We start from the raw sequence: 15,009 nt of genomic DNA, 5'->3' as shown, positions 1-15,009 counted from the left end.
GAGAGGGGGGGAGGAGAGAGAGAGAGAGAGGGGGGGAGGAGAGAGAGAGAGAGGGGGGGAGAGAGAGAGAGAGAGAGGGGGGGGAGGAGAGAGGGGGGGGGAGAGGAGAGAGAGGAGGGAGGGGGGGAGGAGAGAGGGAGGGAGGAGGGGGGAGGAGAGAGGGAGGAGGGGGGAGGAGAGAGAGAGGGGGGGGTAGGAGAGAGAGAGAGAGAGGGGGGGGAGGAGAGAGGGGGGGAGGAGAGAGAGAGAGAGAGAGAGAGGGGGGGGGGGGAGGGGAGAGAGAGAGAGAGGGGGGGAGAGGAGAGAGAGAGAGAGAGAGAGGGGGGGAGGAGAGAGAGAGAGAGAGAGAGAGAGGGGGGGGGGAGGAAGGAGAGAGAGAGAGAGAGAGAGAGGGGGGAGGAGAGAGAGAGGGGGGGAGGAGAGAGAGAGGGGGGGAGGGAGAGAGAGAGAGAGGGGGGGAGAGAGAGAGAGAGGGGGGGAGGAGAGAGAGAGAGGGGGGGAGGAGAGAGAGAGAGGGGGGGAGAGAGGAGAGAGAGAGGGGGGGGAGAGAGAGAGGGGGAGAGAGAGAGAGAGAGGGGGGGGAGGAGAGAGAGAGAGGGAATGGGAGGAGAGAGAGAGAGAGGGGGGGAGGAGAGAGAGAGAGAGGGGGAGGGGGAGGGGAGGAAGAGAGAGAGAAAGGGGGGGTGGGGAGGTCAGGTCGGATCCAATCCGGGAAGGGAGGTCGGGTCGGTCCAGTGGGGGTGGGTCAGGTCGGGGGGCGGGGAGCGCGGGTCGGGTTGGGGGAGCGGAACGGGAGCGCGGGTCGGGTCCAGGCGGGGAGCGGGAACAGGAGCGCGGGTCGGGTCAGGTCCAGTCAGGGGGGCGGGGAGCGGGAACAGGAGCGCGGGTCGGGTTGGGTCCAGTCCGGCGGGGGGGGGGGCGGAGCGGGAACAGGAGCTCGGGTCGGGTCCAGTCGGGGGAGCGGGAACAGGAGCGCGTGTCGGGTCGGGTCCAGTCGGGGGGGCGGAGCGGGAACAGGAGCGCGGGTCGGGTCAGTCGGGAGGTGGGGGGGAGCGGGTGTCGGGTCTGGTCCGGAGGCAGGGGGGAGCGGGGAGCGGGTGTCGGGTCTGGTCCGGAAGCGGCGGGGAGCAGGTGTCGGGTCTGGTCGGGGGGGGTGGGGAGCAGGAGCTGGCAATGGGAGGAGCCTTATTCACGTAGCCCCAGTGAGGCCATTCGGCCAGGGCTAGGGGCTGCGTGCTTCAGTCTCCTCCCACACAGTTCGGCGCCTGGAGCCACCACACGGGCTTGACAGAGCTAGGTCTTAGTCCAGTGGCAAGGATTAACTAAGATGACTGGAGACCAGTTCTGCTGCACGGACCTAGTGCGCACACATATCGCAGTTTGGCTGGCCTGTGCTGCCCCTGGCCCCTCTCCTCTCCTGGGTCCCGATCACGTCGCTCTGCAATCTCTCATCGCTACTTCGCCGCTCCTGCTGTACCTACCCACCCTCCAATCACCGGCCTGGATTATGGTGACATCCAATCCAGTTGCCCTCTTCACAGCCGTCCCCTCGTGCTCGTGCTGTACCTTGCAGATAGTATATGCTCTTTTTATGGCCCCGACCTGCTGCAGATGGTTCCTTGCAGGTCGGTGCCTCGCACAACACATTACCTCACAAATCTACCATCACAAGAGCTCACTAATTCTTTAAAGGCTCCCTGATTTCACCTACAGCTCTCTTTTTTAGTTACATTAACAGGATCCTGCTGGGTGAATGAATGATCCAGCAGGTTTTGGCTTCAGTTTATTTATGACTCTGGCTGTAGAGACAAGAAAATGATTAACCATATCATTTGTTGAGTCTATCCTATCATCAGACACATATTCCCAATCCCATGCTTCATGATCAGCAATATCCTTTCTATGGCTGAGTATTTTGATGTAGTCTTTGTACAAGCGTCCAACAGCCACTCAACTTTCTGGTCATCTTTTATTACTAAGCCAGCATCCAAAGACAAAGATGGGAAGTGTACAGGTGATGGTCACACATTGACCTTGATAGTCCTGTTATCTCATCTTCTTAGTAGTATAGTAAGTAGTATAGAGGGGAGTTTAAAATTATAAAGAGACATTGATAGATTAAGTGAGTGGGTGAAAATAATCAAAAAAGCTAATGGAATGTTAGCCTTTATAACTAGAGGGCTAGAATATAACGGGAAGGAAGTTTTGCTACATCTGTACAAAGCCCTGGTTAAACCACATCTGGATACTATGTACAGTTCTGGGCACCTTAGAAAGGATATGTTGGCCTTGGAAGGAGTGCAGCACAGATTTACCAGGATGTTAACAGGGCACCAAGGGTTAGATTATGAAGCGAGATTACATAGCCTAGGTGTGTATTCCCTGGAATGTAGGGGGTTAAAGGGTGATTTGATTTGAGGTTTTTAGGATTTTGAAAGGAAGTGATAGGATAGATAGAGAGAAACTTTTTCTGCTGGTTGGGGGGGTCTAGGACAAGGGAACATAACCTTAAAATCAGAGCCAGGATATTCAGAAGTTACAAAACACTTCTTCATGCAAAGCGTGGTAGAAGTATAGAACTCTCAAAAAGCAATAGACACTAGGGCAATTAATAATTTTAAAACTGAGATTGTTAGATTTTTGCTAGACAATGGTATAATGGTATAAAATAATATGGAGCCAAGGCAGGTGGCTGGAGTTGAGATACAGATCAGCCATGATCTCATTGAATAGCGGTACCGGCTCAAGGGATTGAATGGCCTATTCCTGTTCCTATGCTCTCTCATTACGCAGGACTGAGATCACTTCTCAGGCATTCAGGAGCTAACTGCACATTCCAGCATCTCTCTCAATATCTTTTTTATTGTTCCCTTCATACAAGGTACTGAGATTTATGTACAGTATTCATTTATTGAGTTCTTGTATTTTTACCATAGGATGACAGCTACCACTTGCAAAAGAAGCTGAAGTTAAAGCAAGAACTTGCATTTGTATAGTACCTTTCGTGACTCCAGGATGTCCCAAAGTGCTTCACAGTCAATAAAGTACTTTGACGTGTAATCACTTTTTGAATAGTGCCATGGGATCTTTTGCATCCATCTGAGAGGGCAGACAGGATCTTGGTTTAACATTTCATCGAAAAGACAGTATCTCTGACATTACAGCATTTCCTCAGTACTGTACTGAAGCGTTGGCTTAGATTATGTGCTCACGTCTCTGGAATGAGGCTTGAACCCATATCCTTCTGATGCAGAGGCAAGAGTGCTAACCTTGAGCCAAGGCTGACACCTAAACTATGGCCAATTCATTTTAATTTGCAGAAAATTGTGGGCTCGGGAGCTTAGAAGTAGAAAATCTAAGTCCAGCTATGATACGGTTTTTTATCTAAATGCAAGATTGCTATACACTGATATTGTGCATTTCTGGGAAACTTCAATCAGAATTAAAATTCATCCTTTCATGCAACAGAGATGAGCAAAGGCTATTTATTCATCTAATCCATGTAACATTTTTGCTCTTCCATCATAGCATCTACCTGAATTTAAAATGACTCCAATGCTTTTGCCTCATTACTTTTCTTGGTAGACCATTTCAGTCATTTATAAACCTTTTGTGTAATAAACCTATCTGATATATGTTCTGAACTTTACCTTTTATTTTCCATTTACTTCCATTGATCCTACTTTCTTGACTGACTTTGAAAAAAAAATCTGCATTTACCTGTACTAATTCAATATACCTCAGTGGGTAGGTTCTCCCTTTACTGTCTCTTTCTCTTTAGACTATGAAACTTAATCTCCAGTCTTTCATCATAGATCACACTTGACATCAGTCCTGTTGCTTTTTGGTATATGACATGACCACATCTTATGTTGTGGCAGTACTGTGTATATGTATCAACAGTCCATTTCAGAAAAGTTTGTGGTAGCATAACTAATGTAATAAATTTAAAAGCCTAGGGTTTACGATCTAACTAAAATCTGGAACAGGAAATAGCCACACAAGAATAAATTGACTTTTAGGGCACACTTCAAGCCAGTTTGACATGGCTTATTTTTACTGCTGTATTTTGTTTAGATTATTTTACCCTTGACTCTCTAACTGTATTGTGGCATTCTATGAGAAAATTCTTAAACCATCACAGTTGGCATGCACAAAGCATATTCAAAACTGGAGTTTCAATTTTCCTGCTCCCAAGAGGTCAGTGTTGGGACTTCTGCTCCCCATATACAAAAATGATTTGGATATAGGGGGATAATGACATTTGACATACTAAATTGGGGTCATGACAAACCGAGGAAGAATGCAGGAAACTACAGGGAGACATAAAGAGGATAGTGGTATGGGCAGATATGTGGCAAATGCATTTCAGCATCAGTAAGTCAGGTAACACGTTTTGGGAAAAAGAGAATGAATATATATCTTGAACAGCAAAACTCTCAATGGAGTGAAGTAACCGAGAGATCAATCAACATTTAAGAGGGAATTAGATAAACATTTGAAGAAGTGGTAAAGCATATGGTGAAAGAGCAAGGAAATAGGATCAGTATAGATACAAGGTAGTTCTGAGGTAGAGCTAGTATAGGTACAATATACCAAATGCCCCCCTTCTCTGCTGAAATTTTCAATAGTTTTATATTCTGGTCTATGAAAGGTTGAGAATAAAACTGAAATAATTGAATATTATTTTGGCAATTCACTCTGACGTTGAGTTTTACGGTTCGCGTAGATCTAAACTTTAAACTGCATTGTGTTTGTTGCAGCTGAAGAATCAGAAAGCAGTGAAAGTGAGGATGAGGAATTCACTTTTAAAAATCTGTCAAATAAAAACAAGAAAAGGAATAAAATCAAAATACAAATGAAGAAGAAAGAGAAACCATCTTCCAAACCCAACACTAGTGCTACAGGTAGGTTCCATTGATCATTGCAAATAAATGCTTCCTGTATAGTAAACTCATGCTATAAATTATAGAGCAAGGCCATTGTGGATGCTGTAATCCGGTTAACTGTAGAATGATTGTGAAATGTCAGTCAGCAATAATTAACAGACTTTCATAGATGAAATGCAGAGTTCTTTTTGTAGCTACCTGGAGACATTCTGTTTATTTATAGCACTCTGTTGCATTGCTTCAATGGCATTTAGCAAAAATGTAGTTTTATTTCTGAAAGCTGCTTACAAAGATTAATGGATTGCGCCATTTTTATTACTTTTTCCCATCGGAACCATTAAATAATTTGCTTAATATTAACTGAAGCAATTTAATTACCTGGCAAGGTTAAGAAAATACAGATTTTTTTTTTAACTCACCAAATACCATACAACACTTTATTGCAAAACCAATTACTTAGAAATTAATAAGAAATCCTGATAAACTACATCCTGCTATTTGGAACTGTAGAGATACAGCTGATAAATCCCAAATGTACCCGAATCCCAGAGAGCACTATTTACAATGAACAAATACTATATGAACAGAAGAGCCAATGTTCAATTAGCACTATATTTGTAATAACTGCTTGATAGAGATCAGAAATGGCAAAAAGTATAGCTAAAAGGAGACCTTCAGGAATTGCATCTTACTAAAGTATAACTACTCTAATCAGAACAAATTAGTATAAAAGTAAACCACCTACATTGTAATGTTAGAATACTTGTTGGATTGGACTACTTCCCAAGCATCTCCAAAAATAAATAATATGCAATTTCAGGTGGAAGCCCCAGTGAGAAGCCAAATACTTCACAAATAAGAAGAAAGTACCATTAAAGGGCAAGGCAGTCTTTGTTGCTTCTGCACCTTCCGGAGGCTTGTTTTAGAAGAGCATAAGCAAATGCTTAGAAGCAGATTTGTTGTGTGGTCACTTGAGAAATGTGAGAAGAGAGACCTAGGCTGGGATGTTTCACATCAGTGCTCCCAATTCCGCATCCCTATGGCCTTCTGGTGCTCCAACATGTTGTCATAAAGTGGTTTGATTCAGGTTCATTTTTGCTGTTACCAACTTTAGTCATGCCATTGTGGGCATATTCTGAATGGACCAAGCACTTCTATACAGTGCAGGAAAACAACAGCTACTCAGTGCTGCTCTTGTGCACTTCCCATGAGCTGATTATAAAGTGGCAACAGTGAAATTATATACATGTAATATATATAGTGTTTAATATTGTATTGTCCCTTGTAGCTCTAGTTCCTGCAAAAAGCAAGCCATTGTTATTGGAGGCAATGCCAGCTTCTCCACCATCTTGCAAATCATTACAAGCATTGAGTCCTTCCATTGGAATGAGAAAGCCAAAGTGGACTCCACCAGGTACATGTGTGTTATCCAATAAATACAATTTTATTTTGTAAATTACAGCACTCCCGCCCCCATCCTGGCCCCACAAGGAAATAAAAAGAATCTTAAACTTACCTTTTCTGGCCCTGATCCACAACAATGATGGGTTGGCCTGGCAGGGAATTCACTGCTGCTTCCTGCTCGGGCCTAGTAAACATTGCAGTTGGGTCCCGTTGTGTCATCAGGACGCAATCTTGCATATGTTAAAAAGGAATTCAGTGGAGCAGGTTAAAATAGCGTCAGGTTTACAGGCAGTTACAGGCAGAGAAAGTGACTTGGGCTATTTTAACTGCCCACCCACCCACTTTCCGCCAGGCAGGCAGGGTTAAAATTGCTCCCCAAGAATAAGTTTTCAGGTGAAGTGGGGGTAGAGGGCAGGAATAATTAGACCAGAATGACGTGGGTAATTCAGTCACCATTTTGAACTTATACATTCTATCCTTAATTTTATATAATACTTTTGAGTAAAATACTTTTGAATTGATATTATGTATAGTTAAATAGCAAAATGTGCGGCAGTTGGCGAAGCAGAGTATTAAACCTGGTTGTAGCATAGGAGTTTCTCCGCAGCACAGTCCGAGGAGCTGAAATAACTGAGTATCTGAGTAACTGAGTGAAATAGCTGAGTAAACTGAAATGCTACAACACCAGCATTGTTGGGAGTGTTTAATTACAGCATTACTGCACAAGATAAAAGTTCACAGGGTTGGGGGCAATATATTAGCATGGATAGAGGATTGGCTAACTAACAGAAAACAGAGAGTCGGGATAAATGGTTCATTCTCAGGTTGGCAACCAGTAACTAGTGGGGTGCCGCAGGGATCAGTGCTGGGACCCCAATTATTTACAATCTATATTAATGTCTTGGAAGAAAGGACCGAGTGTAACGTAGCCAAGTTTGCTGACGATACAAAGATGGGAGGAAAAGCAATGTGTGAGGAGGACACAAAAAAAGGACATAAACAGGCTAAGTGAGTGAGCAAAAATTTGGCAGATGGAGTGTGAGGTCATGCACTTTGGCAGAAAAAAAATCAAAGAGCAAGTTATTATTTAAATGGAGAAAAATTGCAAAGTGCTGCAGTACAATACTGGGGGTACTTGGCATGAAACACAAAAGGTTAGTATGCAGGTACAGCAAGTGATCAGGAAGGCCAATGGAATCTAGGCCTTTATTGCAAAAGGGATGGAGTATAAAAGCAGGGAAGTCTTGCTACAGTTATACAGGGTATATATACTGCGTCGGGAGCAGCGTCGAGGAGGTCAGTTGGTGAGGCCTATAAAAGGCACAGCGGGAGTCCGGGGCCCAGTGTCGGCGGCAGTCGGGAGCAGCGTCGAGGAGGTCCGTTGGTGAGGCCTATAAAAGGCACAGCAGGGAGTCCGGGGCCCAGCGTCGGCGGCAGTCGGGAGCAGCGTCGGGAGTTTGTTGGTGAAGCCTATAAAAGGCACAGCAGGGGGTCCGGGGCCCAGCGTCGAGGAGATCCGTTGGTGAGGCCTATAAAAGACGTGACTTATGCAGCTACAGGGAGAAGGCAAAAAAGAAGTAGAAAGAAACAGAAAGGTGACGTCACAGCCGAGGGGGTAAATGATTGGCTGGTGATTGGTGAGTAGCTTTTCTTTTTTCTCTTCTATAACAGTGAGTAAACTTTAGCATTGTTGTTGCTTATCTAAGGGTTAATTCATGGCAGGACAGCTCGGTCACATGTTATGCTCCTCCTGTACCATGTGGGAACTCAGGGACGACTCCAGTGTTCCTGACGACTACGTGTGCGGGAAGTGTATCCACCTCCAGCTCCTGACGGACCGCGTTGCGGAGTTGGAGCTGAGGGTGAATTCACTCTGGAGCATCCATGATGCTGAGAATGACGTGAGTAGCACGTGTAGCGAGTTGGTCGTACCGCAGGGAAAGGGTCCACAGCCAGATAGGGAATGGAAGACCAGCAGGAAGAGCAGTGCAAGGAAGGTAGTGCAGGGGTCCCCTGTGGTCATCCCCCTGCAAAACAGATACACTGCTTTGGGTACTGTTGGGGGGGATGACTCATCAGGGGAGGACAGCAGCAGCCAAGTTCATGGCACCGTGGCTGGCTCTGTTGCACAGGAGGGCAGGAAAAAGAGTGGGAGAGCGATAGTGATAGGGGATTCAATTGTAAAGGGAATAGATAGGCGTTTCTGCGGCTGCAACCGAGACTCCAGGATGGTATGTTGCCTCCCTGGTGCAAGGGTCAAGGATGTCTCGGAGCGGGTGCAGGACATTCTAAAAAGGGAGGGAGAACAGCCAGTTGTCGTGGTGCACATTGGTACCAACGACATAGGTAAAAAAAGGGATGAGGTCCTACGAAACGAATTTAAGGAGCTAGGAGCTAAATTAAAAAGTAGGACCTCAAAAGTAGTAATCTCGGGATTGCTACCAGTGCCACGTGCTAGTCAGAGTAGGAATTGCAGGATAGCACAGATGAATACGTGGCTTGAGCAGTGGTGCAGCAGGGAGGGATTAAAATTCCTGGGGCATTGGAACCGGTTCTGGGGGAGGTGGGACCAGTACAAACCGGACGGTCTGCACCTGGGCAGGACCGGAACCAATGTCCTAGGGGGGGGGAGTGTTTGCTAATGCTGTTGGGGAGGAGTTAAACTAATATGGCAGGGAGATGGGAACCAATGCAGGGAGACAGAGGGAAACAAAAAGGAGACAAAAGCAAAAGACAGAAAGGAGATGAGGAAAAGTGGAGGGCAGAGAAACCCAAGGCAAAGAACAAAAAGGGCCACTGTACAGCAAAATTCTAAAAGGACAAAGGGTGTTAAAAAAACAAGCCTGAAGGCTTTGTGTCTTAATGCAAGGAGTATCCGTAATAAGGTGGATGAATTAACTGTGCAAATAGATGTTAACAAATATGATGTGATTGGGATTACAGAGACGTGGCTCCAGGATGATCAGGGCTGGGAACTTAACATCCAGGGGTATTCAACATTCAGGAAGGATAGAATAAAAGGAAAAGGAGGTGGGGTAGCATTGCTGGTTAAGGAGGAGATTAATGCAATAGTTAGGAAGGACATTAGCTTGGATGATGTGGAATCTATATGGGTAGAGCTGCAGAACACCAAAGGGCAAAAAACATTAGTGGGGGTTGTGTACAGACCTCCAAACAGTAGTACAGTAGTAGTGATGTTGGGGAGGGCATCAAACAGGAAATTAGGGGTGCATGCAATAAAGGTGCAGCAGTTATCATGGGTGACTTTAATATGCACATAAATTGGGCTAACCAAACTGGAAGCAATACGGTGGAGGAGGATTTCCTGGAGTGCATAAGGGATGGTTTTCTAGACCAATATGTCGAGGAACCAACTAGGGGGGAGGCCATCTTAGACTGGGTGTTGTGTAATGAGAGAGGATTAATTAGCAATCTCGTTGTGCGAGGCCCCTTGGGGAAGAGTGACCATAATATAGGGGAATTCTGCATTAGGATGGAGAATGAAACAGTTAATTCAGAGATCATGGTCCAGAACTTAAAGAAGGGTAACTTTGAAGGTATGAGGCATGAATTGGCTAGGATAGATTGGCGAATGATACTTAAGAGGTTGACTTTGGATGCGCAATGGCAGACATTTAGAGACCGCATGGATGAACTACAACAATTGTACATTCCTGTCTGGCGTAAAAATAAAAAAGGGAAGGTGGCTCAACCGTGGCTATCAAGGGAAATCAGGGATAGTATTAAAGCCAAGGAAGCGGCATACAAATTGGCCAGAAATAGTAGCGAACTGGGAGAAATTTAGAACTCAGCAGAGGAGGACAAAGGGTTTGATTAGGGCAGGGAAAATGGAGTACGAGAAGAAGCTTGCAGGGAACATTAAGATGGATTGCAAAAGTTTCTATAGATATGTAAAGAGAAAAAGGTTAGTAAAGACAAAAGTAGGTCCCCTGCAGTCAGAATCAGGGGAAGTCATAACGGGGAACAAAGAAATGGCGGACCAATTGAACAAGTACTTTGGTTCGGTATTCACTAAGGAGGACACAAACAACCTTCCGGATATAAAAGGGGTCAGAGGGTCTAGTAAGGAGGAGGAACTGAGGGAAATCTTTATTAGTCGGGAAATTGATGGGATTGAAGGCCGATAAATCCCCAGGGCCTGATGGACTGCATCCCAGAGTACTTAAGGAGGTGGCCTTGGAAATAGCGGATGCATTGACAGTCATTTCCAACATTCCATTGACTCTGGATCAGTTCCTATCGAGTGGAGGGTAGCCAATGTAACCCCACTTTTTAAAAAAGGAGGGAGAGAGAAAACAGGGAATTATAGACCGGTCAGCCTGACATCGGTAGTGGGTAAAATGATGGAATCAATTATTAAGGATGTCATAGCAGTGCATTTGGAAAGAGGTGACATGATAGGTCCAAGTCAGCATGGATTTGTGAAAGGGAAATCATGCTTGACAAATCTTCTGGAATTTTTTGAGGATGTTTCCAATAGAGTGGACAAGGGAGAACCAGTTGATGTGGTATATTTGGACTTTAAGAAGGCTTTCGACAAGGTCCCACACAAAAGATTAATGTGCAAAGTTAAAGCACATGGGATTGGGGGTAGTGTGCTGACATGGATTGAGAACTGGTTGTCAGACAGGAAGCTAAGAGTAGGAGTAAATGGGTACTTTTCAGAATGGCAGGCAGGGGTACCGCAAGGTTCTGTGCTGGGGCCCCAGCTGTTTACACTGTACATTAATGATTTAGATGAGGGGATTAAATGTAGTATCTCCAAATTTGCGGATGACACTAAGTTGGGTGGCAGTGTGAGCTGCGAGGAGGATGCTATGAGGCTGCAGAGCGACTTGGATAGGTTAGGTGAGTGGGCAAATGCATGGCAGATGAAGTATAATGTGGATAAATGTGAGGTTATCCACTTTGGTTGTAAAAACAGAGAGACAGACTATTATCTGAATGGTGGCAGATTAGGAAAAGGGGAGGTGCAACGAGACCTGGGTGTCATGGTACATCAGTCATTGAAGGTTGGTATGCAGGTACAGCAGGCGGTTAAGAAAGCAAATGGCATGTTGGCCTTCATAGCGAGGGGATTTGAGTACAGGGGCAGGGAGGTGTTGCTACAGTTGTACAGGGCCTTGGTGAGGCCACACCTGGAGTATTGTGGACAGTTTTGGTCTCCTAACCTGAGGAAGGACATTCCTATTGAAGGACATTGCTATTGAGGGAGTGCAGCGAAGGTTCACCAGACTGATTCCCGGGATGGCGGGACTGACCTATCAAGAAAGACTGGATCAACTGGGCTTGTATTCACTGGAGTTCAGAAGAATGAGAGGGGACCTCATAGAAATGTTTAAAATTCTGATGGGTTTAGACAGGTTAGATGCAGGAAGAATGTTCCCAATGTTACGGAAGTCCAGAACCAGGGGACACAGCCTAAGGATAAGGGGTAAGCCATTTAGGACCGAGATGAGGAGAAACTTCTTCACCCAGAGTGTGGTGAACCAGTGGAATTCTCTACCACAGAAAGTTGTTGAGGCCAATTCACTAAATATATTCAAAAAGGAGTTAGTTGAAGTTCTTACTACTAGGGGGATCAAGGGGTATGGCGAGAAAGCAGAAACGGGGTACTGAAGTTGTATGTTCAGCCATGAACTCATTGAATGGCGGTGCAGGCTAGAAGGGCCGAATGGCCTACTCCTGCACCTATTTTCTATGTTTCTATGTATTGATGAGGCCATACCTGGAATACTGCGTACAGTTTTGGTTTCCATATTTAAGAAAGGATATACTTGCTTTGGAGGCAGTTCAGAGAAGGTTCACTAGGTTGATTCCGGAGATGAGGGGGTTGACTTATGAGGAAAGTTGAGTAAGTTGGGCCTCTACTCATTGGAATTCAGAAGAATGAGAGGTGATCTTACTGAAACGTAGAAGATTACGAGGGGGCTTGACAAAGTGGATGCAGAAAGGATGTTTCCACTGATAGGGAAGACTAGAACTAGGGGGCATAATCTTCGAATAAGGGGCCACCCATTTAGATGAGGAGGAATTTCTTCTCAGAGTTGTAAATCTGTGGAATTTGCTGCCTCAGAGAGCTATGGAAGCTGGGACATTGAATAAATTTAAGACAGAGATGGGCAGTTTCTTAACCGATAAGGGGTAAAGGGGTTATGGGGAGCGGGCAGGGAAGTGGACCTGAGTCCATGATCGGATCAGCCATGATCATATTAAATGGTGGAGCAGGTTTGAGTGGCTGTATGGCCTACTCCTGCTCCTATTTCTTATGTTCTTTGAATGAATATATATATATTTCCTTCATAATTGTGGACATAGAAATATATAATGGGAAAAGTTGACAGTGTACAGGTGTATTTTTATATTGATCGATTGGTGCACAAGTAAATATATAACAGTAATATACTTGTATAATTACAAGAGCTATACTAAGCAACTCTTTGAAATAAATTAAGTTAATACAGTATCTATGCCATATTGTCATTTTAGAGGATTAACCTTTATATCCTTTCCTGTAATTGTTCTAACTGTAGGAGCTAACTGGTCTTTACCTATCTCTCTGAAGGTTTTAACCGATTGATTTGAACAGTTTAAACTTATTTAAGTACCCCTCAAATAGTTACTGGGAGGGGCAGCAGGGTTAAATGCCAGTCAGCTTACTTCAAAAGGAGCTTATCAGTCATACATATAACGGGACAAATCACATTTATTTTTTGTTTGAGACTCCTCCCTCCAGCCTGTAGTCTTGAAGTTAACTGAATAAATCTTAGCAGCATTCGAATCCAATTAGGCTGGGGATATGATTCTGTCTGCAACTGTTTTAAACTCCTTATGACTTGTGACTGCTACCATAATAACACTACATAATCATGCTTCAATTTTGTCACTATGTAAAACTCCACGTTATGCGAAGCAAATGTGGTAGATCCTGGAACATGGATCAAAAATTATATTGTGATATTTTGTCACATTCCTGTTTTGAAATTGGAAAGTTTAAGAATGTAATTAATTAATCTTATCGGTGATTAAAATGATATGCCTTCAGCCATTTATATTTGTACATTTTTTTAAAATCAGAAATGTTTAATCTTCTCTTACAGCCTCTAAAGAAAGCAGCAATAATTCACAGGAAGGAGTTTCTGTCAGAAGTCCTTGCCAAGGCCTTCGACTCGGCCTGTCTCGATTAGCCAGAGTGAAACCTTTGCACCCCAGTACTGACAATCATTGAACATGGTTTAAAACTGCTTGTAAGATGAAACTTAATCTTCTATTGCTGTGAGATTGACATCAAGTCACACTATTCGTTCGTTTAGGATGATATATTTCTTTCAGAACCTGTTTACAATTTTGGTAGAAATGGCGATTAAGGAAATCTTCTCGATCATATTGACAATGTCGTTCCACATAAAGGCCAGGAGGAAATCTTACCCAGTGTGTTTCAGAATAGAAACTATCAGACATTGAGAATTTGAGTATGTTTTTATGTCTGCCATCAAAACTGAGGTATCTTATTACTGATCATTTTCAAGGCAAGTCTCAGTGCATGGGTGTCTAATCTGGGTTAAAATTCATTCCAGGTGAATGTGGGTAAAAGCTTTTTGCTCTGTGATAAAGGCCTGTATATTAAATCTGAACAGTTTCAACCCAGGCCCAACAGGTGTGAGACCACAACAGAAAATGCCCATATTTCTATGATGCACTTACTTATAGAGGCCATAGAGTTGTTGGTGTTTTATGGCATGCTTTTATGGCTTTCATTTTCAGATAGCTTGAGGGATGATTTCCACTCTACGCACAGCATAATGTAATTTTAAACATGCTCTTTATAAGCACATTTGCAATACCAGACACAATCAGTGAATCTTCTCTCATCGGTGCAGTAGTCTGTAATGGTAACATTGGCTTACACTTGGAACTTTTACCCAAGTGGTTTATCATAGCCTGCAAGCAACTCTGACCAGACTCACATGGCTTGTCAATACTTTATTTTTGGGATTGTACTTTCTATAATGTTGAGGCTGAAAAACTGCTGATGCTTAATAATTCGAATGTATTATCAGATTGTTCTTATTAAGCAAGTATGACTTAATAACATTGACAGTCTGTTCATGCCCAAATACAAATTACACATGTCCTTTTTAACCATGTCACCAGTATTTGGTATACATTTATGGCAGTTTTAAGTTTGGAATTAAAATAACTATTTTTGTAAATTTAAAATAAACACATGTTTGTAACAAGTGTGAAGGGTATAGAGTGTTTCTTTTTCAGTGGTGCAAAAAATCCTGAATGTATAATCACACCCTATTACATCTGAGAAATGTCCGAAAGCACTTTGCAACTAATAAATTACTTTTAAAGTGCAGTCATTGTTGTTATGTTGCCAAACAAAACAGCCAATTTGCACATGGCAGGGGCCCACAACCAGCAAATTAGAGGCATGACCAGGTAATAGTTTTTTGGTGGTGTACCATGGAGTACTCCCTCAGTATTACACTGAATTGTCGGCCGAGATTACTCGCAAGCCCTTGAGTGAACCTTGAAACCACAACTTTGAGTTCACAAAATGGAATACAGTTAAATAAACTTGTTTCTCCACTGTAAAACAGAAAATGGTAGAAATGTACAACATGTTGATTAGCATCTAAAGGAGAAAGGCAGGTTAACATTTTGGTGTAACCATTCAACAGAGCAG

At 43.9% G+C, this 15,009-nt stretch overlaps 1 protein-coding gene across 3 annotated transcripts in view; it reads left to right on the top strand.

Annotated features, from left to right (window-relative positions):
- LOC139278543 (RAD51-associated protein 1-like) overlaps positions 1-14,534 on the top strand; it is a 72,247-nt gene extending 57,713 nt beyond the window's left edge. For 2 of the 3 annotated variants that reach the window (XM_070897424.1, XM_070897422.1), the window contains exons 7-9: positions 4,764-4,907; positions 6,178-6,309; positions 13,415-14,534. In XM_070897424.1, the coding sequence (XP_070753525.1) occupies positions 4,764-4,907; positions 6,178-6,309; positions 13,415-13,542 (404 nt within the window). In that variant the 3' untranslated portion in view covers positions 13,543-14,534. The remainder of the gene's footprint in view (positions 1-4,763; positions 4,908-6,177; positions 6,310-13,414) is intronic. The other variant, XM_070897423.1, reaches the window with a different exon arrangement.
- The last annotated feature ends 475 nt before the right edge of the window (positions 14,535-15,009 follow it).

Source organism: Pristiophorus japonicus, chromosome 13 (genome assembly GCF_044704955.1).
Source record: "Pristiophorus japonicus isolate sPriJap1 chromosome 13, sPriJap1.hap1, whole genome shotgun sequence".
Classification (NCBI taxonomy): domain Eukaryota; kingdom Metazoa; phylum Chordata; class Chondrichthyes; family Pristiophoridae; genus Pristiophorus; species Pristiophorus japonicus.
Note: the sequence above shows the minus strand (reverse complement) of the source record. Positions and strands in the feature narration are given on the sequence as shown.